The 22,760-nt window shown below is 42.8% G+C and overlaps 1 protein-coding gene across 3 annotated transcripts in view; it reads left to right on the top strand.

Annotated features, from left to right (window-relative positions):
- Positions 1–225: 225 nt before the first annotated feature.
- NEK3 (NIMA related kinase 3) overlaps positions 226–22,760 on the top strand; it is a 32,778-nt gene continuing 10,243 nt past the window's right edge. For 2 of the 3 annotated variants that reach the window (XM_080661143.1, XM_080661142.1), the window contains exons 1-10: positions 238–272; positions 2,149–2,323; positions 3,592–3,685; positions 3,773–3,870; positions 5,478–5,561; positions 6,667–6,734; positions 6,828–6,914; positions 11,880–11,934; positions 20,959–21,159; positions 21,728–21,800. In XM_080661143.1, coding sequence (XP_080517269.1) covers positions 2,177–2,323; positions 3,592–3,685; positions 3,773–3,870; positions 5,478–5,561; positions 6,667–6,734; positions 6,828–6,914; positions 11,880–11,934; positions 20,959–21,159; positions 21,728–21,800 — 907 coding nt within the window. In that variant the 5' untranslated portion in view covers positions 238–272; positions 2,149–2,176. Of the gene's footprint in view, positions 273–2,148; positions 2,461–3,591; positions 3,686–3,772; positions 3,871–5,477; positions 5,562–6,666; positions 6,735–6,827; positions 6,915–11,879; positions 11,935–20,958; positions 21,160–21,727; positions 21,801–22,760 lie in introns of all 3 variants that reach the window. The other variant, XM_080661144.1, reaches the window with a different exon arrangement.

Raw genomic sequence — 22,760 nt, 5'->3', positions numbered from 1 at the left:
GCCGAAGGTCACAGCCCTTGAGCTGAGTGCTGTGCCCCTGCCATTTATCTACATGGGCAGTTCCCTTACACTGGAGACAAACTGGAGTTACTGGGAGACACTTTTCCCGTTCTAGAGCCACATGGAACCAGTGTTAAAACGCGCCTTTCGGAGGCCCGCCTCCTCCGAGACCAGCGCCTTCCGTCGGACCCGGGAGCTCCCCCGGCCGGCAACGGGCGCCGCCCCGGAAGCGCGGGTCGCGGGGCGGAGGAGCCGACGTGGTCGGAGAAGCGGTGAGCGGTCTGGTCCTGCTGGCCGCCTCTGGGGCGAGGGCCGCGGCGGGTGGTGCCCGCGTGGGGTTTGGGGCGCGGGCGGCGCCCTCACGAAATGGGGGCGAGCGGGGTCGCGCTCCAGACGGCGGACGCCCCCGGGCAGGCCGCCGGCCGCAGCTCCCGCCCCTGGGGGCGCGGTGGGGGCTGCCCCCGAGCGTGGGGCCCGGGAGCACGGATTTGGTCGCGGGTGAACTGAATGTCTGGTCTCCTCCACGGTGCGGTCACCCCGCGCGCACCTTCTCAACTCCCCTGTTTCTCCCCGGTGATCCCACTTCTGGCATTACCACATCGCTGTTAGTTTTCGCTTAGTGATTTTTGCCTTACCTGCCTTGCTCTCTGTGCCTCATAATTCCTTGTGTTGTGATTTAAAAATAAAGCACTACCAGTAAGCTTTCTGAAAATGAAGTAAACTCATACAGTGTTTTTGCTGTAATGAAAAAAAAAAAAAAAAGGATCACCTTTCTAAGGTTTCAATAATAATAGCTGCCCTTTATTTGGGGCCTCCTATGTACCAAAGTATTAAGAATTTTCTGTTCATTCTCTCTTATGTATTAAGCAATAAACTTAGCTGCTTTATCTTGGAAGTACAGAAGGGGGGACTGAGTTCAAAGACTGTCTGTTTAATATCTTTTATTAGTGCCAGGCAACTCCAAATCAACATGCCTTTCCCCATCCCTGTCACATTCCCAGCAGAAAAATCAAAAGCCATGCACACAACCATTCTGACTTTCCTCTTTTTCAGGGAATGATACCATCATTTACCCAGTTTATACCAGGAAATTGGGAGTCTACCTTGTCCCCTTCTCCCTAGTTGTCCATAAATCTATCACCAAAAATATATTTTTTAATATATCTTTTAATATATTTTTTGATTTTTTTACAGAGAGGAAGGGAGAAGGACAGAGAGTTAGAAACATCAATCAGCTGCCTCCTGTACACTCCTCACTTGGTATATGCCCGCAACCAAGGTACATGCCCTTGTGGGGATGTGCCCGCAACCAAGGTACATGCCCTTGACCGGAATCGAACCTGGGACCCTTGAGTCTGCAGGCCGACGCTCTATCCACTGAGCCAAACTGGTCAGGGATATCACTAAAAATCTTGTCAATTCTTTCTACACATTTCCTTCCCATTTTCTTTATATCTGTTGCCACCACCCTATTCCATTCCATCATCATTTTCCTACCTTTTCTATTGGAGTCTCCACTGTGGCCCTCCTGCCCCTCCCCTGTCTAGTCTGTTCACTCTGCAGCCAGAGTGAGTGATTGTATTAATATGCAGCTATGATTGTATTGCTGTCTTGGTTAAAACCCTTAGAAGACAACCTATTAATTACCCCAAGGATGAAATCCAGCAACCTGAGCTTGGTTTACAATGGCCTTCAGACAGGCCCTATCTGCTTTACCAGCCTGTTACAGTCCTCTTTCAATTCTTTGAACTGAACACAATCTCTTTTGCTCTTAAATATGCGATTCCCTCCATCACTCTTTTCCCCCCTCTTTGCCTAACCAGCTTCCATTCATCCTTCAGCTTAAATATCATTTTTCTAACTCCCCTGGATATTTCTGCTGGATGCCAGAGTAGCTCTATCTGTAAAACTCACCACCCTACATTTATTGAGATCTGTGGTCCCATCTGCATTGGGTGTCTGTGAGGGCAGGAATGATGAGAGATTTGCACAAGATTATAAAATCTGGCGCAGGTGCTCAGTATCAAACTGTTGAAAGAATAAAGGAATAAGTTGCTATTGTCCTGTCATGTGATTAGAGCTACTTTGAATTAATTCTGCCTTTTGATAATAAATGTAATTCTCAGATGTTTCTGTTTTTGAATATAGTTTGGGAGAACCCGTGGAGACTGTGGGAATGGAGCCAGGCTGCGTGGGGGAGCCCAGCATGGATGGCTACACAGTCCTGAGAGTGATCGGGGAGGGCTCCTTTGGCAGAGCCCTTTTGGTTCAACAGGAAAGCAGTAATCGGATGTTTGCCATGAAGGAAATAAGGCTTTCCAAGGTCACTGCTAAAAAAATTAGCACATTTTGAAAGTGTACAAGCAATTTGTATAAAAGAACAATTTCTGGAGATGTAACATGGAGTTACTGCTCGGTGCATCAGATGTTATGGGTTTCTTCACTCACCAGCTTTACAAGGTCTTGATATACTTTATATGGTTCTTAGGATATCGTAATTAACAAAAGGGAGAAAAATAGTCACAAGTGACAATTGCTGTTTATCTCAATGAGAATAATTTGTAATGGTTTCTAATTTTGTATACCTAAGGATGTAGGGAGTCTTTGTCAAAAACTACTCAGGTGCAATATTGATGAAAAAGGAACATAAAAATACAATGAAGAGCAAAGACCTAAAATGCTAACCTTTGGTAACAGGGAACCTATTCTGCGGTTCAGTTTATAGGTTTTATTTCCCTGTATGATGATGAATGTGATATCGACTGGTATCACTATTTATCACTATGCATCATAGTTGCACATGAAAGAGTCTATGCCATGGAGCCTGCTTTATACTGTTTTGATCAATTTTTGAAAAAATATTTTTAAATAAAATCACAAAGTGCTATTGCCCCCTCACTGCATTCTTGACCTTGTTTAGTGATTCTCAAACTTGAACAGGCATCAGAATCACCTGGAGGGTTTGTTAAAATGCCAGTTGCTGGGCTTCACTCTCCTCCCCGCCCCCCCTAGTTTCTGCTTGAGGAGGTCTGGTGGGGCCAGTGAATTTTCATTTTTAACAAATTACCAGTTGGTGCTGATGTTGCTGGTGTGAGGATCCTTGTTTCTTAATTGTAAGGTAAGTCATCCTCATAGAGTAAGTTAGGGGATAAACAGTTTTGGAAACTTTCTTTGCATGTGGTCTTTGTCCATCTGTGCTGTAGTAATACACCAGTGTATTCTTTTTTATCTGGGTATATCTAGACAAAGTAATGCGTACAGTTAAGACATGAAATCTCTAATTTTGCTTTAAGGATATACTATTATTGTTGATGGCACTGCACTGGCTCTCAAAATCAGGTTATACTTAGGCTGATGTTAAAGCTAGTTTACATTACATACTTGTAAGGATATATCAGCTTAAGCATGCAAAATATAGCCATAGTTGAAAAATCATGTTGTCTCTTAGAGTTTTATAAACTTCATGTGGGTGAAAGTACAGTACTGTAAAACTGTGTTTGGCATTGAAATGTCATATGAACTGTATTATTGTGAAGCTGTCTACTTTCAAATGAAGTATTACATTTAAACTTATTTAAAATATTCTTCTAGTCTTTCTCTGATACACAGAATTCTAGGAAGGAAGCTGTTCTGTTAGCCAAAATGAAACACCCCAATATTGTTGCCTTTACAGAGTCATTTGAAGGTAAATATAAATTCCCCCAGATATGTGCATGTCTGAATCTGACTTATGTCCACCACACTTTCATAAAGAGTCTTATATTTGCTTTAGCTGAAGGACATCTCTATATTGTGATGGAATATTGCGATGGAGGGGACCTAATGCAAAAGATTAAACATCAGAAAGGAAAGTTGTTTCCTGAAGATATGGTAAGAAACTGACTTACATAGTTTGCCACAAGATTTAGAAGCAACTTTTCTCATAAAATCTGTGTGAGTTAAAATGAAAGCATTGGTATCTGTGATTATTTGACACATTAGCTAGAAAGGCCTCATTTCTGTGTCTGTGCTTACTGTTTTCAGGATGTGGCTGCCTGAGATGCTTTTAGGAAGTAAAACAGATATAAGCTTATAAAATATCAAGGAATAAAACTTCCATGTTTAGAACATTTTCAAAATTGTATTGTCATATTTTGTAGATATTTAAATTTTTGATTTTTGTTGTATTTAAATTTTAGAGGTGGATGGATTTATTTTGTATTTCTAGATCATGAAAAAAGTGAAGTCCACATTTCTGTTTCTTGGGAGTACCTATTCTCAATCTTTTTCCTTCTAAAGTTTAGCATATTTCCTTAAGTCTAGTACTACTGCCTTTTTTTAAAAAAAATATTTTTTGTTGATTTTTTACAGAGATGAAGGGAGAGAGATAGAGAGTTAGAAACATTGATGAGAGGGAAACATCGATCAGCTGCCTCCTGCAATACCCCCTATTGGGGATGTGCCCACAACCAAGGTACATGCCCTTGACCAGAATCGAACCTGGGACCTTTCAGTCCGCAGGCTGACACTCTAATCCACTGAGCCAAACTGGTTAGGGCAGTACTACTGCCTTTATAATGGAAAATTGCATACTAATATTATTTGAATGAATTGACTAAGGAAACTAAATAAACAGCTTTAATGGGATTTGGTTTGTTTTAGGGTATAACATGTTATAAAACTGTGTTGGTAAAAGTATTTTTATTTAAAAGTTGTTTGTTAAAAATATGGGTTCCATAAAAGGAAGTCAACCTTGCCTTCAAATGGATGAATCTCCATAGCAAAAAAAAAAAATTAGTTTAACATTTAATTATAGGCACCTGGAAATTCTGGCTGCTATTGACTGGGGGTTTATAAACAGAATACTGTCCTCAAAGGATTGTTGGCAATATAATTAAATCCTTTAATATTAATATAAAAATATTCTGAAAAAGAAATGAAAATATGATGTAATGATTACACTATAAAATTGTACCATATTCATTTATAAGTGGTGTATGTGTATTTAAGAAATACTTTTAGCCCAGCCGACATGGCTCAGTGGTTGAGCATCAACCTATGAACCAGGAGATCATGGTTCGATTCCCAGTCAGGGCATATACCCAGGTTGCTGGCTCAATCTCCTGTGTGGAGTATGCAGGAGGCAGCCAATCAGTGATTCTCTCTCATCATTGATGTTTCTATCTCTTCCTCCCTCTCTGAAATCAATAAAAAATATATTTAAAAAATACTTTTATTTGGTTGAATACCAGAAAAATACAATGGGAGTTTTATTAAAATAAATTGCTATTTGTATCACACATAAAATGATGAAACATGGATTCACAGCTTTTCTGACTTTTTCCAGAAAACACTGAATTTTAGTCAAACTATGTCATTTTTAGGAGTTCTATGTTTACATTATGTAAAACTAAGGCCTGGAGACCATTCTTTGGATATCTGGGTTAATATGAACCAGTTTTTGCATTCTTGCAGATTTGTGTGCTTTTGTCTTACAGATACTCAATTGGTTTACACAAATGTGCCTTGGAGTAAATCACATTCACAAGAAACATGTGTTACACAGAGATATCAAATCCAAGGTAAGTGGAATAAATTTTTAAGACAAACAAAACAAAACAAAACCCAAAACTATTTCTTTTTTTTTTTTTTAAACATATTTTATTGATTTTTTACAGAGAGGAAGGGAGAGGGATAGAGAGTTAGAAACATCGATGAGAGAGAAACATCGATCAGCTGCCTCCTGCACACCCCCTACTGGGGATGTGCCCGCAACCAAGGTACATGCCCTTGACCGGAATCGAACCTGGGACCCTTCAGTCCGCAGGCTGACGCTCCATCCATTGAGCCAAACCGGTTTCTGCCAAAACTATTTCATTTAATCTTTTTTCTGTGTTATTCTATTTCCTTTTGGAACATTTTTATTTAGTTTAGAAATCTTTGTCAACCTAATATTCATACTAGCCAAATAAAGCACTACCTGAGAAAAAGTTACTAAATCTCTTTAGTAGTATCTCTATATATAAAAGCCTAAGCAACCAGTCGACTGGTCTCTATGACACGCACTGACCACCAGGGAGCAGATGCTCAACACAGGAGCTGCCCCCTGGTGGTCAGTGCGCTCCCACCGCCAACCTCCCGCAGTCCCTTCCCCCAGCTGGCCAACCTTCCGCGGCTCCTGCCCGCTGCCGGCCAACCTCCCATGGCCCTGATTGGGGTGGCCAACCTCCCATGGCCCCAATCAGCCCCAATCACTGGCCAGGCTGAGGTACTCACTCGTGCACGAATTTGTGCACCAGGCCTCTACTATGTTAATAAGTTTCAAGCTCTCTTGGTGACTGCTTTTTAAAGATGGAAGATGACTGAGATCTGGTTGTGCCACATGGAGTTATGCTGACACAGGTTCCCAGTAGGGTCGATCAGGTCTGCTGAGACAGCTTGGAGCATGGCTGTTAGATTTCTAAGCAGTCATCCTGAATTCCCAAGCCTGGGCAGGGGTGGGGAGTGGGGGGCGTGGGTAGCAGTCAAGAGGCTATCTGGTCTTTGAGTTCCCTTTGCGGACTCAGCTGTCAGCATTTCTGTCCTTAATCTCCATGGTGAGCAGGCTTTGAAAGACACCTTCTCTGGAGACCTCTGCCTTATGTTTGAATGATGGAAGACAAAATCTGAGCTCTTTTTTTAACGCAGAACATCTTCCTCACCCAAAATGGACAAGTGAAACTGGGAGATTTTGGATCTGCCCATCTTCTCTCCAAGTATGTATATCTCTTCTATAACAGTGAGAGAAATCAAAACATCCATTATTCAGGAATGCTCTGTACTTACTCTTTGCCTTTCCATGTTTTTAGTCCCATGGCGTTTGCTTGTACATATGTGGGAACACCTTATTATGTGCCCCCGGAAATTTGGGAAAACATGCCTTATAACAATAAAAGGTAGGTGATGTACTTATTTGGTGCGAGGGTGACTGTTTGGTGACAGGCATTATAGCCTACAAATGAAGTTTGTTTTTTAAAAATATATACCTGAAACAAATCTGAATTCCTAGGCTTCTAGAAAAAAATCATAGTTTCCTAAATGCTATAATCAGAGTTGAGAGGAGCTGAATGTAAATGCTGAAAGAAAGGCTAGTCATTTCCAGGGACAGTGTGAATTATATCACTGGTTCTTAAACTTTGCTGTCCCCACTTCTAAAATTTGCGAAGTGCAAGTTGCAATCATACCAGTTAAATGAGAATGTCTGGGGTGGGAAGCAGTCCTCAGTAATTTTTCCAGGATCACCAAATGATTCCAATGTGCAGCAAAATTTAGGGACCACTGGATTATGTCATTGAGTTAACATTTACAGGACTAGGTAATAAGCACTTGACTGGTAGGTTAATTGATTACAAGAAGATAGAATGAAGACCTTATGATTTAAAACCTAAAACTTTTTCTGAATATAAGTAATATGTGCCCATTGAATGAGTGGGTAGGTGGGAAAGTATTAGAAATATGAAGATGTACAAGAAAGGAAATGGCAATTAACCAATTTTTCACAGATGTTAAAACCATTTTGGAATTTTTTTTCAGCCATTTCCCTTCCCACCCCCAAACCTAGTTTATGTTCACTGTATACAATTTGATATCTTGCTTTTTTTCACTTTATATCATATTTATTTCATCCCATATTTAAACTCTTTATAAATATCGTTAATAGTTATATACATGGCTCTTTCAAAATTTACTTTACATTCCTCTGTTGTTTCCAGTTTTCTTTTTTTTTTAAGAATAATTTATTCATTTCTAAAGAGAGAGGAAGGGAGAAGAGAGAAATATCAATGTGAGAGCACATCAGTCAGTGCCTCCTGCATGCCCCCTACTGGGGACTGAATCTGCAACCAGGGCTCGAACCAGCAACCGTTCAGTGCACAGCATGACGCCCAACCAACTGAACCACACTGGACAGGGTGTTGTTTCCAATTTTCAATGTCATAAATAGTACTGTGATTAATGTACCTTTTGTGTATAAACTGTTCTGTGTCACATTCTCAGCATGGATTTCTAGAAGTAGAAACACCTAAAGGCTCTTGTTACCGTCCATCAAGTTGCTTTCTGAAAAGGGTATGATCATCCATAATAAATAGGTTCCTTAAGAGTAAAATTGACTGAATTGGTGACAAAACAGCTCCAAAGGGACTTACCAGGACAATTGGAAAATTTTCAGTTTTGAGTATATTATTGAACTCAGGTTAACTTTCTTGGCTGTGATAATGTCATGATGAGGGAGAGCGTCCTTGCTCTTAGGAGATACATGCTCATGTGTTTGGGGGTAGAGTGACATCTGCAACTTTTTTTCAAGAGCTTGAGATATAGGTGGAGGAGGGAAACAGCACGCAAACGTGGCAGATGTTCATGACGGGAAACTAGGAAGGAGGATGTGGGCCTTTATAACTTTTCTGTAGATTTCAAACTTTACAAAATTACAACTTGGGGGAAATAGTTGCTAAAAACCATTAGTTAAAAAGAGTATCTTACCTAATAATAGACAAACATGTAAATTGACCATACCTCTGCTATGCCCACAGCCAATCAGAGAGAGTATGCAAATTAACCCAACAAAGATGGCGGGTTAATTTGCATATGCAGGCACGAAGCGGCTAGGAGGGGCGGGATGCTTGCTATGAGGCAAAGGGAGCTACAGGAGTGGTGCTCTGGACAGAAGCGAGGACTTGCCAGCTCCTGGGCAAGCCGGGAGCAGGGACGTGCTGGCTCCCAGGTGGCTGGGAGTGAAGCCAGGGGAAGCTAAGGCCTATTGCACAAATATCATGCAATGGGCCTCTAGTCATCTATAAAAAGTCTGGAGAATGACAACTAGGAGGTGAGAATGGTGAAGAAGAGTGAATGTATAAGGCAAATTATAGAACTCTTTTCTGTTAGAAGAGCTCTTCTGAGGGAGAATGACTAGTCCTGCTCTCTTTGTTTTGGAATGTAGCACTAACAAGGGGTTGGGGGAGAATCCCCAGAAGATATGGATGGTCCCCTAGAGCCATTCAACAGGGCCATAAACTGTGCCTGAGGTATATAGCTGGCCATCAGGAGGCAAGATCCAAGGCCTGGTTTGTGCATAGATGGTCTGGTTATAAGCTGTACAGATGACTCCTAAAGTCCTCCTTTCAACTAGGATAATGGGAGTCCACATAATTCCTCTCTTTCACCAAATACTGCTGAAATGATACCTGAACCACCCTGATTTGGAGAACCTAGAAGTTGGGGAGCAGAGAGATTATTGTGAGCAATTACCTAAGTTTACATAAACATTACCATACTAGAGGCCTGGTGCATGAAATTCGTGCATGGGGGCGGGGGATGGTGTCCCTCAGCCCAGCTTGCACCCTCTCCAGTCTGGGACCCCTTGAGGGATGTCCGACTGCCCGTTTAGGCCCGATCCCAGTCGGACATCCCTCTCACAATCCAGGACTGCTGACTCCCAACCGCTCACCTGCCTCTGCCTGATTGCCCCTAACCACTTCTGCCTGCCAGACTGATCACCCCCTAACCACTCCACTGCCAGCCTGATCGATGCCTAACTGCTCCCCGACTGGCCCGATTGCCCCTAACTACCCTCCCCTGCCGGCCTGGTCCCCCACAACTGCCCTCCCCTGCTGGTCTGGTAACCTCTAACTGCCCTCCCCTGCAGGCCTGCCCCCCCCAACTGCCCTCCCTTGCTGGCCTGGTCCCCCACAACTGCCCTCCCCTGCAGGCCTGGTCCCTCCACAACTGCCCTCCCCTGCCAGCCCAGTCACCCCTAACTGCCCTCCCTGCTGGCCTGATCACCCACAACTGTCCTCCCCTGCAGGCCTGGTACCCCGCCCCCAAACTGCTCTCCCCTGCAGGCCTGGGTCCCTCCCAACTGTCATTCACTGTAGACATGGTCCCCCCCCCCAACTGTCCTCCCCTGCAGGCCTGGGTCCCCCCCAACTGTCCTCCCCTGTAGGCCTGGTCCCCCCACACTGCCCTCCCCTGTTGTCCTGGTCCCCTCAACTGCCCTCCCCTGCAGGCCTGCCCCCCCCCCAACTGCCCTCCCTTGCTGGCCTGGTCCCCTCAACTGCCCTCCCCTGCATGCCTGATCCTCCCCAACTGCCCTCCCCGGCAGGCCTGGGTCCCCCCCAATTGCCCTCCCTTGCAGGCCTGGTCTCCCCCAGCTGCCCACAACTGCCTTCCCCAGCCAACCATCTTGTAGTGGCCATATTGTGTCCACATGGGGGCAGCCATCTTTGACCACATGGGGGCTGCCATCTTGTGTCTTGGAATGACGGTCAATTTGCATATTACTCTTTTATTTGATAGGATATTTCATTTTAATAGCTAGTAATTATTTGCAATATCTGTTCTTATTAAAGGTATTTTTTTTATATTAGAAAGTACCTATATTTTTATATGATAACTCATAACCCTCATTGCTTCTTTTTTTTTTTTTTTTTTTAGATGAAAAGGTGGAAATTTATTTATTTATTTATTTATTTATTTATTTATTTATTTATTTTTTCAAATTTTTATTAAGGTATTATATGTGTACATATCTTACCATTGCCCCCCACCCCCACCCCACTCCCATACATGCCCTCACCCCCCAATGTTTTGCATCCGTTGGTTACTCTTATATACATGCATATAAGTCCTTCAGTTGATCTCTTATTTCCCCCACCTCTCCCTAACCTTACCACTGTAATTTGACAGTCTGTTTGATGCTTTACTGCCTCTGTAACTATCTTTTTGTTCATCAGTTTATAATGTTTTTCATTATCCCCAAATGAGTGGGATCATGTGGTATTTTTCTTTCATTGACTGGCTTATTTCACTTAGCATAATGTTCTCTAATTCCATCCAAGTGCCTACAAATGGTAGTAATTCCTTCTTTTTTACGGCAGCATAGTATTCCATTGTGTAGATGTACCATAGTTTTCTGATCCAGTCATCTGCTGATGGGCACCTAGGCTGTTTCCAAATCTTAGCTATTGTAAATTGTGCTGCTATGAACATAGGGGTGCATATATCCTTTCTGATTGGTGTTTCTGGTTTCTTAGGATATATTCCTAGGAGTGGGATTACTGGGTCAAATGGGAGTTCCATTTTCAGTTTTTTGAGGAAACTCCATACTGTTCTCCACAGTGGCTGCACCAGTCTGCATTCCCACCAGCAGTGCACGAGGGTTCCTTTTTCTCCGCATCCTCGCCAACACTTGTCGTTTGTTGATTTGTTGATGATAGCCATTCTGACAGGTGTGAGATGGTATCGCATTGTTGTTTTGATTTGCATCTCTCGGATAATTAGTGACTTTGAGCATGTTTTCATGTGTCTCTTGGCCTTCCTTCTGTCTTCTTTCGAAAAGCTTCTATTTAGGTCCGTTGCCCATTTTTTTATTGGATCATTTATCTTCCTTTTATTAAGTTGTATAAGCTGCCTGTAGATGTTGGAAATTAAACCTTTATCAGTGATACCATTTGCAAATATGTTCTCCCATACAGTGGGGTTTCTTGTTGTTTTGTTGATGGTTTCTTTTGCTGTGCAAAAGCTTTTTATTTTGATGTAGTCCCATTTGTTTATTTTCTGTTTGGCTTCCATTGCCCTAGGGGCAGTATCACTGAAAAAGTTCTTTTGGCATATGTCTGAGATTTTGCTGCCTGTGGATTCCTCTAGTATTTTTATGGTTTCCCGTCTTATATTTAAGTCCTGTACCCATTTTGAGTTTATTTTTGTGTATGGTGTAAGTTGGTGATCTAGTTTCATTTTTTTGCATGTATCTGTCCAATTTTCCCAACACCATTTATTAAAGAGACTGTCTTGACTCCATTGTATGCTCATGCCTCCTTTGTCAAATATTAAATGTGCATATCCTCATTGCTTCTTTATGTTTCTAGTGACATCTGGTCCTTGGGATGCATTCTGTATGAACTCTGTACCCTGAAGCATCCAGTAAGTGTGGTGGGCAAAATGGAAAGGTGGCCTCTTGTCATATCTGACCAAGTCATAAGTTATATGCCTAAGTCCAGTGGGCAGTTTGCTTCCCTAGGATGAATTTGTTATCAAAGTTTTTATGTTTCCATTGCTATCATCTTTGCCTTGAGTCACTTTTGTAGCATATACTAATAGAACTTTCCATTATTTAGTTTTTTGTAGTTCTGTATCTAGCTCCCCTCCTTCCCTCCCTCCTTCTTTCCCTCTCTCCCTTCTTTCTCTTGCCCCCCCTCCCTTCCTCCCTCCCTTCCTCCCGTTTTTGCTAGTCTTAATTTTTATTTGCGCAAAATATAACCTAAAATTCACCATTTTAACTATTTTTAATTGTACAATTCAGTGGCATTAATTACTTCACAATGTTGTGCAACCGTCACTACTATCTATTTGCAAAACTTTTCTACCCACCCCAAACAGAAACTCGTACCCATTAAACGAAGCTTCCCATTGCCTCTCACCTAAGCCTTGCTAACCTCCAATCCACTTTCAGTCTCTATGAATTTGCATATTCTAGATATTACATATAAGTGGAATTATACAAAAATTTTTTCTTTTATGTCTGGCTTACTACAGATAGCATGAAGTTTTCAAGGTTCATCCAGCATGTGTCAGGATTTCATTGCTTTTTATGACTGGACTAGAGGCCTGGTGCACGAGATTCACGTACTGGGGGGTGGATCCCTCAGCCCCGCCTGCGCCCTTTCACGATCCAGGAACCCTCGGGGGATGTCTGACTACTGGCTTAGGCCCAATCCCCAAGGGGATCAGGCCTAAACCAGTAGGTGGACATCCCTCTTGCACTCTGTCTGGGGCTTTCGCAGTCAGGGACCACTCACTCCTTACCACCCCCCTGCAGCAGAGGTAGGAGAGGCTCCCACCACTGCCGCTGCTGCCCTTGCCAGCTGTGAGCCCAGCTTCTGGCTGAGCGGCACTCCCCCTGTGGGAGCGCACTGACCACCAGGGGGCAGCTCCTGTGTTGAGCATCTGCCCCCGGTGGTCAGTGCACATCATGGTGAACAGTTGTTCTGCTGTTCAGTCGATTTGCATATTAGGCTTTTATTATCCTATCTTACCCTTTTCCTGCTTTAGATTTTCCCTATTTTTTCTTTTTACCCCCTGTTAAAATTTCACCCTACTTATATATCTAATTTCCAATCCCCTGTTCCAAGTTCATATACACCTCTCTCTTCTCTATCCAAAAAATTTTTTTCTCTCTGTCCGTTTGTTGTTGTTTGCTTGAATGTTGATTATATCGACTTTTTAATGCATGTTTGTGAGATTGTTTTGCTTATTCTGTATTTTGTTTGTTTTGTTTTTGTTTGTTATTTTGGTTCTGTTTTCCCTTGTTTCGCTTGATATTAGTTGTTGTTTGTATTCATCTCCAGGTACTTGTTGCTGGCATTTGCTGGGATTAGTGGCTGTTCTATTGGAGTTTTCTCCCCATATATATATATAGTTTGTTCTCCTCTTCTTTCTTTTTCTCTTTCTTTTCTCTCTTACTTCTTTTTTCCTTTCCCCAATTTCATTTTTTGCACTCCTTTCTTTTTTTTTCTCTTCTTCTTTCTCTCCTATCCTCTAATTTGCTTTTCTCTGGTGGTCACCTTTATTTGGGCTTATTAATATCATGAATACATTTCTGTTCAGTGCCTTGTGTGTTGTACCTGGTTGTGTTGTATTTTGTGCCTTTAAATCAATGAAGGAGAGAGAGAACTAAATAATTAGACACCCAGGGAAGAGAGACCATGGGGAGACAAAGAAACAGCCTGCATGTGAAAGAAAAGCAGGCATCACCAGAAAAGGAAGTAAACGAAATGGAGGCAAGCAACCTGTCAGAGAAAGAATTCAGAGAAATGGTCATAAAGTGGCTGAAAAAAATGGAAGACAAATTCGACAATATGTGTAAGAACCAAGAGGAAATGAAGAAGAACCAAGAAGGAATGAAAAACGACATCGCTGTGTAAAGAACTCCATAGAAAGCATCAAGAGTAGATTAGAAGAAGCAGAGGACTGCATCAATGAGCTAGAAGACAAGGTAGGAAAAAATACCCAAGTAGAGCAGATTCTAGAAAAAAAAATTAAAAAGCAGGAGGAGAGCCTAAGGGAACTTTGGGACAACACGAAACAAAACAACATCCGCATAATAGGGGTTCCAAAAGGAAAGGAAACTGAGCAAGGAATAGAAAACCTGTTTGAAGAAATAATGACAGAAAACTTCCTTGATATAGAAAAGGGAAAACCCACACAAATTCAAGAAGCTCACAGAGTCCCAAGCAAAATGAACCCCTAAAGACCAACGCCAAGGCACATTATAATTAAACTGACAAACACCAACGACAGAGTAAAAATCTTAAAAGCAGCCAGAGAGAGACAGAAAGTTACCTACAAAAGAACCCCCATCAGACTAGCGACTGATTTCTCAACAGAAACACATCAGGCCAGAAGGGAATGGAATGAAATACACAAAGTCATGCAAAGGAAGGATCTGAATCCAAGAATACTGTACCCAGCAAGGCTATCAAAATTGAACGTGAAATCAGGAGCTTCACAGACAAAAAAGGACTAAGGGAGTTTATTACCACCAAACCAGCAATGCAAGAAATGCTAAAGGGTCTGCTGTTAAAAAAAAAGAAATAGGAAGCGAAGAAGGAACACAGGGGTAAAGAATAAAAAGGGCGACAAATAAGTACCTATTAATAATAACTTTAAATGTAAATGGATTAAAAGCCCCAATAAAAAGACATAGGGTAACAAATTGGATAAGAAAACACGACCCAGCCGAAACCGGTTTGGCTCAGTGGATAGAGCGTCAGCCTGCGGACTGAAGGGTCCTGGGTTCAATTCCGGTCAAGGGCATGTACCTTGGTTGTGGGCACATCTCCAGTGGGAGGTGTGCAGGAGGCAGCTGATCGATGTTTCTCTCTCATTGATGTTTCTAACTCTCTATCCCTCTCCCTTCCTCTCTGTAAAAAATCAATAAAATATATTAAAAAAAAAAAAGAAAGAAAAGAAAAGAAAACACGACCCATATATCTGCTGTCTACAAGAAACCCTCCTCAGAAAAAAAGGCGCACACAGATTGAGGGTGAAGGGATGGAAAAAGGTTTTTCAGGCGAATGGAAATGAAAAAAAAAGCTGGGGTAGCAGTATTTAGATCTGACAAATTAGATCTCAAAGTGAAGGACATAACAAGAGATAAGGAAGGCCACTTCATAATACTAAAGGGAGCAATCCAACAAGAAGAAATAACTCTGGTAAACATATATGCACCCAATACAGGAGCACCCAAATACATAAAAAAACTTCTGGAGGATATCAAGGGAGAGATTGACAGTAATACAATCATAATAGGAGACTTTAGTACCCCACTATCACCATTGGACAAATCCTCTAAACAAAAAATCAGCAAAGAAACATCAATCCTAAATGACTCACTAGACCAGATGGAATTAATTGACATCTTCAGAACATTTCACCCCAAAGCCACAGAATATACATTCTTCTCAAGTCCACATGGGTCATTTTCAAAGATAGACCATATGTTGGGTCATAGGCAAAGTCTCTTCAAATTCAAGAAGCTAGAAATCATATTAAGCATCTTCTCAGATCACAGTGGCATAAAACTGGAAATCAACTACAATAAAAGCAATCCAAAAAAATCAAACACATGGAGACTAAACAGCATGCTATTAAACAATGACTGGGTTACCAGAGAGATCAAGGAAGAAATAAAAAATATCATGGCAATGAATGACAATGAAAACACAACAATCCAAAATCTATGGGACACAGCGAAAGCAGTCTTGAGAGGGAAGTTCACAGCTCTACAAGCCTACTGCAAAAAACAAGAAACAATGGTAATAAATTACCTAACCCCACAACTCAAAGAGTTAGAAAGAGAGCAACAAGAAAAGCCCAGTGTAAGCAGAAGAAAGGAAATAATAAAGATCAGAGTGAAGATAATAAAAGAGAAACATGCAAATTGACCATACCTCCACTACGCCCACAAGCCACTCACCAGTCAATCAGGAGCAAGTATGCAAATTAACCCAAAAAATATGGCAGCGGCCATGGAGCTGGATTCACCTGGAGGCTTGGGTTGCCCCTAGTGATGGAGAAAGCCAAGCTTCCTGGCCAGCCCTGGCCTCCGCTCAAGGTTACAAAGTTTCAATTATAGAAGATAAATAAATCCCAACTAAAATGGCGGCAGCCACGGAGCTGGAGAGAGCAGGAGGCTTGGGTTTCCCCTGGCGGTGGAGGAAGCCAAGATTCTGACCCTGGCCTGCCCTAGCCTCCGCTGAAGGCTACACAGTTTCAATTATAGAAGATAAATAAATCCCAGATACCAGGGCCTCGGCTTGGGTTGCCGGGGGGCGTGGCCCACCTGCAAACCACCACAGGCCCCTCGCCCAGGCCGCCACACACCCCAAAGGAACCCCCACCCTGATCTGGGACACACTTCAGGGCAAACCAGCTGGCCCCACCTGTGCACCAGGCCTATATCCTATCTAATAAAAGAGTAATATGCGAATTGACCATCACTCCAACACACAAGATGGCTGCCCCCATGTGGTCAAAGATTCTGCCCCCATGTGGACACAAGATGACCACTACAAGATGGCCAGCAGGGGAGGGCATTTGGGAGGGACCAGGCCTGCAAGGGAGGGAAGTTGGCGATCAAGCCTGTAGGGGAGGACAGTTAGGGGTGACCAGGCCGGCAGAGGAGGGAAGTTGGGGGTGACCGGGCCTACAGGGAAGGGCAGTTGGGAGGGACCCAGGCCTGCAGGTGAGAGCAGTTGGGGGGACATGGCCTGCAGGGGAGGGCAGTTAGGGGTAACCAAGCCTGCAGGGGAGGGAAGTTAGGGGTGACCAGGCCTGCAGGTGAGGGCATTTAGCGGCAATCAGGCAGGCAGGGGAGTTGTTAGGGGGTGATCAGGCTGGCAGGCAAAAGCGGTTAGGGACAATCAGGAAGGCAGGCAGGCAAGCAGTTGGGAGCCAGCAGTCCTGGATTGTGAGAGGGATGTCTACTGCCCATTTAGGCCCGATCCTACTTGGATCGGGCCTAAATGGGCAGTCGGACATCCCTTGAGGGGTCCCAGATTGGAGAGGGTGCAGGCTGGGCTGAGAGACACACCCCTCCGTGCATGAATTTCGTGCACCGGGCCTCTAGTATAGGATAATATTCCATTATATGTTTATACATATTTTATTTATCCATTCATCTATTGATAGACATTTGGGTTCTTTCCACCTTTTGACTGTTGTGAGTACTGCTGCTATGAACATGGGTGTACAAGTATGTATTAGAATCCCTATTTCCAATTGTGTTGGGTATATACCTAGGAGTGGAATTGTTGCATCATATGGAAATTGTAAGTTGATCTTTTTAAGGAACTGCCAAACTGTTTTCCAGAGTGGCAGCGCCATTTTTATGCTTATCTTTTTGCCCTTAGATTTCACTTATTATGTGAATTTCTTCTCTAAATGAATTATTATGAGAAAATAGACTGTTATATTATAGTAGAGGCCTGATGCACAAAATTCGTGGAAAGGGCTCAGCCCCCGCTCCTACAGTGGCTGCCCTGGCCCCCCGCCATGGAGGCTGCCTCCTCTGTCTTTCCTGTCCGCCACAGCGGCCGCCTTGGCCCTCGCACTCCTGGCTTCACCTGGAAGGTTGTCCGGATCGATGTCTGGAAGGACATCTGGTCTAATTAGCATGTTATTCTTTTATTATTATAGACTTCAGGCCTGGTGCACAGATTCGTGCACCAGTGGGGTCCCTCGGCGTGGCCTGCGGGGATTGGGCTGAAACCGGCAGTCTCACATACCCTGAGGGATGTAGTAGTGTGTGAAGCAGCAGGCAGCTGGGGAGGAGCCCGAGCCTGGGCCAGGTGCCGCACTGCTCCTGCTCATCCTGGCCCTACTGTGCCTGCCACCGCCGTTTGGTAGGCTCACTGCTGCTCTGCTTTGGTCTTCGTGTACCTGTCCTAGGGCAATACTGGCGTGCCCATGACCAAGAAGCAGCTGTCGGCTCGTGCCCAGTCAGTCTTGATGCTGGTCCCGATCCTGGTCCCAGTTCAGATGGGGGAGGGTTGCGCAGAGGGAGTGTCCATGGGTGAGGCTTACCTTGCCACAGCTGCGCTCGCCAGCTGTGAGCCCGGCATCTGGCACCCATTGGTCAGCTAAGGGACGCTCCTGGTGTGGGAGCGCACTGACCATCAGGGGGCAGCTGCTGCATTGAGCGTCTGTCCCCTGGTGGTCAGTGCACATCATGGCTACCAGTTGAATGGTCAGACGGACACTTATCATATTAGGCTTTTAGATAGATAGATGGATAGATAGATAGATATTTTTCAAGATATTTTTAAGAAATAATTTAGGGAGAAACCAAGATGGCGGCATAGGTAAGCACCTAAACTGCTGCCTCGCACAACAATTTCAAAACTACAACTAAAAGACAGAACAGACACCATCCAGAACCACAGGAAAGCTGGCTGAGTGAAAATTCTACAACTAGAAGGAAAGAGAAAAGCTCACAGAGAATTGGAGGTACGGCAAAGGGTCTTTGTGCACGCGGAGAGGAAGGGCGGCTGAGAGCCTGGCTGACTTTCTCTGGCGGAAGGGGGAAGGAAGCCCCCGACCGCACTGAACCCCAGTTCCGGATGAGCCCCTGGGGACCCACACTCTTGTAGGGGGAGTCTGGTCTCTCGGGCGGAGACTCGGGAGCTGGGGAAGGCAGAAGTCTGAAGGCGCGCGCGTGGAGCTGGGGAAGGCAGAAGTCTGAAGGCGCGTGCATGCCAGTGCTCACAAAGGCTGCAGAGGTTGCCACAGGCTTTCCCTAGTGGAAGGGAGTCAGAGGCTCCTGACTGCACTGAGCCCCAGTTCTGACTGCACTGGACCCCAGTTCCAGGCGAGCCACTGGGGACCCACGCTCTTGTGGGGGGAATCTGGACTCTCGGGCGGAGACTCGGGAGCCGGGGAAGGCAGAGGTCTGAAGGTGCGCACGTGCGTGCAAGGGCAAGGCTGAGGGGAAGCCAAGACTGAGACTCCACCCCATCCAAGCTGAGCACAGAGGCTATTGCAATTTGGCAAGTCTAATCCTATAAGGCTGTCTCCAGCACCGAACTTCTCCCAGCATAGACACAGCTGATCCTTACAGCCAACTGGCCTGGAGGTCAATTCTTCCCAGTGATACCAACAACAATCAAGACTTAATTACAACAAGGCTGTACACACAGTCCACAAAGGGGTGCACCAAGAGTGTCCACCTCAGGTTAACTGGGGAGGCAGACCCACTGGGCCATATTGGAAACCTAGCACACAAATCTACCTTACCAACTCAGGGAAGCAGTGAAAATGCGGCGTCAAAGAATCAGATCACAAACGAAAGAAATGGAGGAAAACAAACGACTGGATATAGAATTCAAAACCACGGTTATAAGGCTTTTCAAGAATATCCTAGAAAAGGCCGATAAATATAACGAGACCCTCGAAGATATGAAAAAGGACCAACTAGAAATTAAACATACACTGACTGAAATAAAAAATATTATACAGAGACCCAACAACAGACTAGAGGAACACAAAAATCAAGTCAAAGAATTGAAATACAAAGAAGCAAAAAACACTCAACCGAAAAAGCAAAAAGCAAAAAAAAAAAAATCCAAAAAGTTGAAGATAGTGTAAGAAGACTCTGGGACAACTTCAAGCGTACCAACATCAGAATTATGGAGGTGCCAGAAGAAGAGAGAGAGCAAGATACTGAAAACCTATTTGAAGAAATAATGACCGAAAACTTGCCCCACCTGGTGAAAGAAATAGACTTACAAGTCCAGGAAGCGCACAGAACCCCAAACAAAAGGAATCCAAAGAGGACCACACCAAGACACATCATAATTAAAATGCCAAGAGCAAAAGACAAAGAGAGAATATTAAAAGCAGCAAGAGAAAAACAGTTAGTTACCTACAAGGGAGCACCCATACGACTGTCAGCTGATTTCTCAACAGAAACTATGCAGGCCAGACGGGAGTGGCAAGAAATTTTCAATGTGATGAATAGCAAGAACCTACAACCAAGATTACTCTACCCAGCAAACCTATCATTCAGAATTGAAGGGCAGATAAAGAGCTTCACAGATAAGAAAAAGCTGAAGGAGTTCATCACCACCAAACCAGTATTATATGAAATGCTGAAAGGTATTCTTAAAGAAGAGGAAGAAGAAAAAAGTAAAGAGAAAAATTATGAACAACAAATACATATCTATCAACAAGTGAACCTAAAAATCAAGTGAATTAAAAACCTGAGGAACAGAATAATCTGGTGAATATAATAGAATCAGGGGCATAGAAAGAGTGGACTGATAATTCTCAGGGGGAAAGGGGTATGGGGGGTTCATGAAGAGACTGGACAAAAATCATACACCTATGGATGAGGACAGTGTGGGGGAGGTAAGGGCAGAAGGTGGGGTGGGAACTGGGTGGAGGGGAGCTATGGGGGGAAAAAGGAGAAATAATTGTAATAATCTGAATAAAGATTTATTTAAAAAAAAAGAAAAAATTTAACGAAAAAGATGTTAAATAACTTGCCCTGCTTGCTCAGCAGTTATTACACGGAACCTATCCCTATTAGGTTTTAGTTTTGCAAGGAAATAAATTCTGTTCTTTGGGCACAGATTAAAACTTGGCTCTAGTAAGCATTTTCAGAGATGTGGTTATAAGTAATCAAGTACCCATGGCTGGCATTGATGGTAAGACTTTCTGTAGATGGGGAAATCCTTTGTTATTTACTATTTAAGTGTATTACTTTCTCCTGAAACGCCATAAGATTTCGAATAGTATCATAAGAACACCTTCAGGAAGAAAAATGACCAGGCAGCAGAAAACATTTATAAAATTAAAATAATTCATATGAATTCACTTCAGCTGGTGTTTTCTTATTTGCATTCTCCTTGCATGCATCTGCTTTTACAGTTCAATTTTACTTTTTAGTTTCAGGCAAATAGTTGGAAAAGTCTTATCCTCAAAGTATGTCAGGGGTCTGTGAGCCCACTGCCATCTCATTATTCCTACGAGCTTCAGCATCTAATCAAGCAGATGTTTAAAAGGAATCCTTCCCATCGCCCCTCAGCTACCACGCTTCTCTCAAGAGGCATTTTAGCTCGGCTTATCCAGAAGTGCTTAACCCCACAGGTATGCAGTGTGTTGAGTTGGCTGTACATAGTTTTCAAATATTTGTTGTATTTAAACACAAATACATGATTGTAAAAACTCAAATGTATATGTGCATTAAAAAAAACATTAAAAGTTAAAACTTCCTTTCCCTCTCCCCCTTCCATAATGCTAGTTCCCAAGGGTAATCACAGGTATAGTTTTTATTTCTTTATATTTATTTATTTATCTTTAGAGAGAGGTAAAGAAGGGGGGAGAGAGAGAGAAACACTGATTTGTTGTGCTACTTACTTAGGCATTCATTGGTTGCTTCCTGCATGTGCCCTGCCTAGAGATCGAAGCTGAAACCTTGGCACATCAAGATGACACTTTAACCAACTGAGCTACCTGGCCAGGGCTCAGATCTTTTTCTAGACATATGTAAGTGTCTGTTTGTCTGTGTGTCTAAATTGTATATGTTTTTAAACAGCACTTTTACATTTCAACGTTCAGTATTATTTTGGGGAAGAATGCTGATAATTAAATGATATGACAGTGTCTAAAGAAAAGGGTATTGTATATTTTTAAATTCTCTGCTTTAAATTTTTAGATCATCACAGAATATGGAGAGCAGGTATTAGAAGAAACCAAAAAATCTAAGCAAAGTACACCAAGAAAAAAGGGTAAGAATTTCAGAAAGCTTATTTTTTTTGTCAAGTGTTCTTTCTAAATGTAGTGTAACAAAAAAAGAAAAATGAAATCTTCAATTTGTTAGAGATGTTTTTCAGAGATACTCCTCAGATCAAAATTTTCTTTCTGTTAGTTAAGACATTATTCTGTTCTGAATCTTATGTATTTAGTTTGCCAGGGATCCAAAAGCTTAGTTTGGAGATTTTAGTGATGTAAAGATTGTTTTCTGTTTTATCATTGGTACCATACTTAGTCTGGTTTGTTATGGGTAAGGTAGAAAGATTCTGTGGGATAGCCTAGGAATTTAACTATGAAAATATAATGTTAATCTTATCAGAAATTATATTCCAAAGAACCATCTTGTAAACAAAATTTTAAAAACAAGCGTTTACAGCCTGGCCAGTGTGGCTCAGTGGTTGAGCGTCTGCCTATGAACCAGGAGGTCACAGTTTGATTCCCAGTCAGTCCCCAGTAGGGGGCATGCGGGAGGCAGCAATCGATGACTCTCTCTCATCATTGATGTTTCTGTCTCTCTCTCCCTCCCCCTTCCTCTCTGAAATCAATAACAATATATTTAAAAAACAAGCTTGTGCAAAAGTTGGAACTGTTTACATAATAGCTGCATAAAAAATTCATACATCTATAGTAAATCCTGAGCAGATTTTAAATGTAATTTATTGTCCCTTTGAAAGTTGTCATCTCTTAATTTTTTCAAAGCCATTTTTTTCACTTGTCATTAGTGACTCAGATCTTCCTCCTGAAAAGATCCAAGAAAGATAATAGACCTGACCAGAATAAGAGGGAAGAGTTAAGCATTAGATCATGCTGCAAAAACCTCCACTGTTTGGTGCATGTTATCTTAGTGTTAGATACTGCAAAAGAAAGACTTTGGAAACTTTTCTGTTTTCTTAAAGTTAAATTTTAAATGTTATTTTTGTAAGGATATAACCCTT

The sequence above is a fragment of the Plecotus auritus genome (assembly GCF_963455305.1).
Source record: "Plecotus auritus genome assembly, chromosome: 3".
NCBI lineage: Eukaryota > Metazoa > Chordata > Mammalia > Chiroptera > Vespertilionidae > Plecotus > Plecotus auritus.
This window is presented reverse-complemented; position numbering and strand designations above follow the sequence as displayed.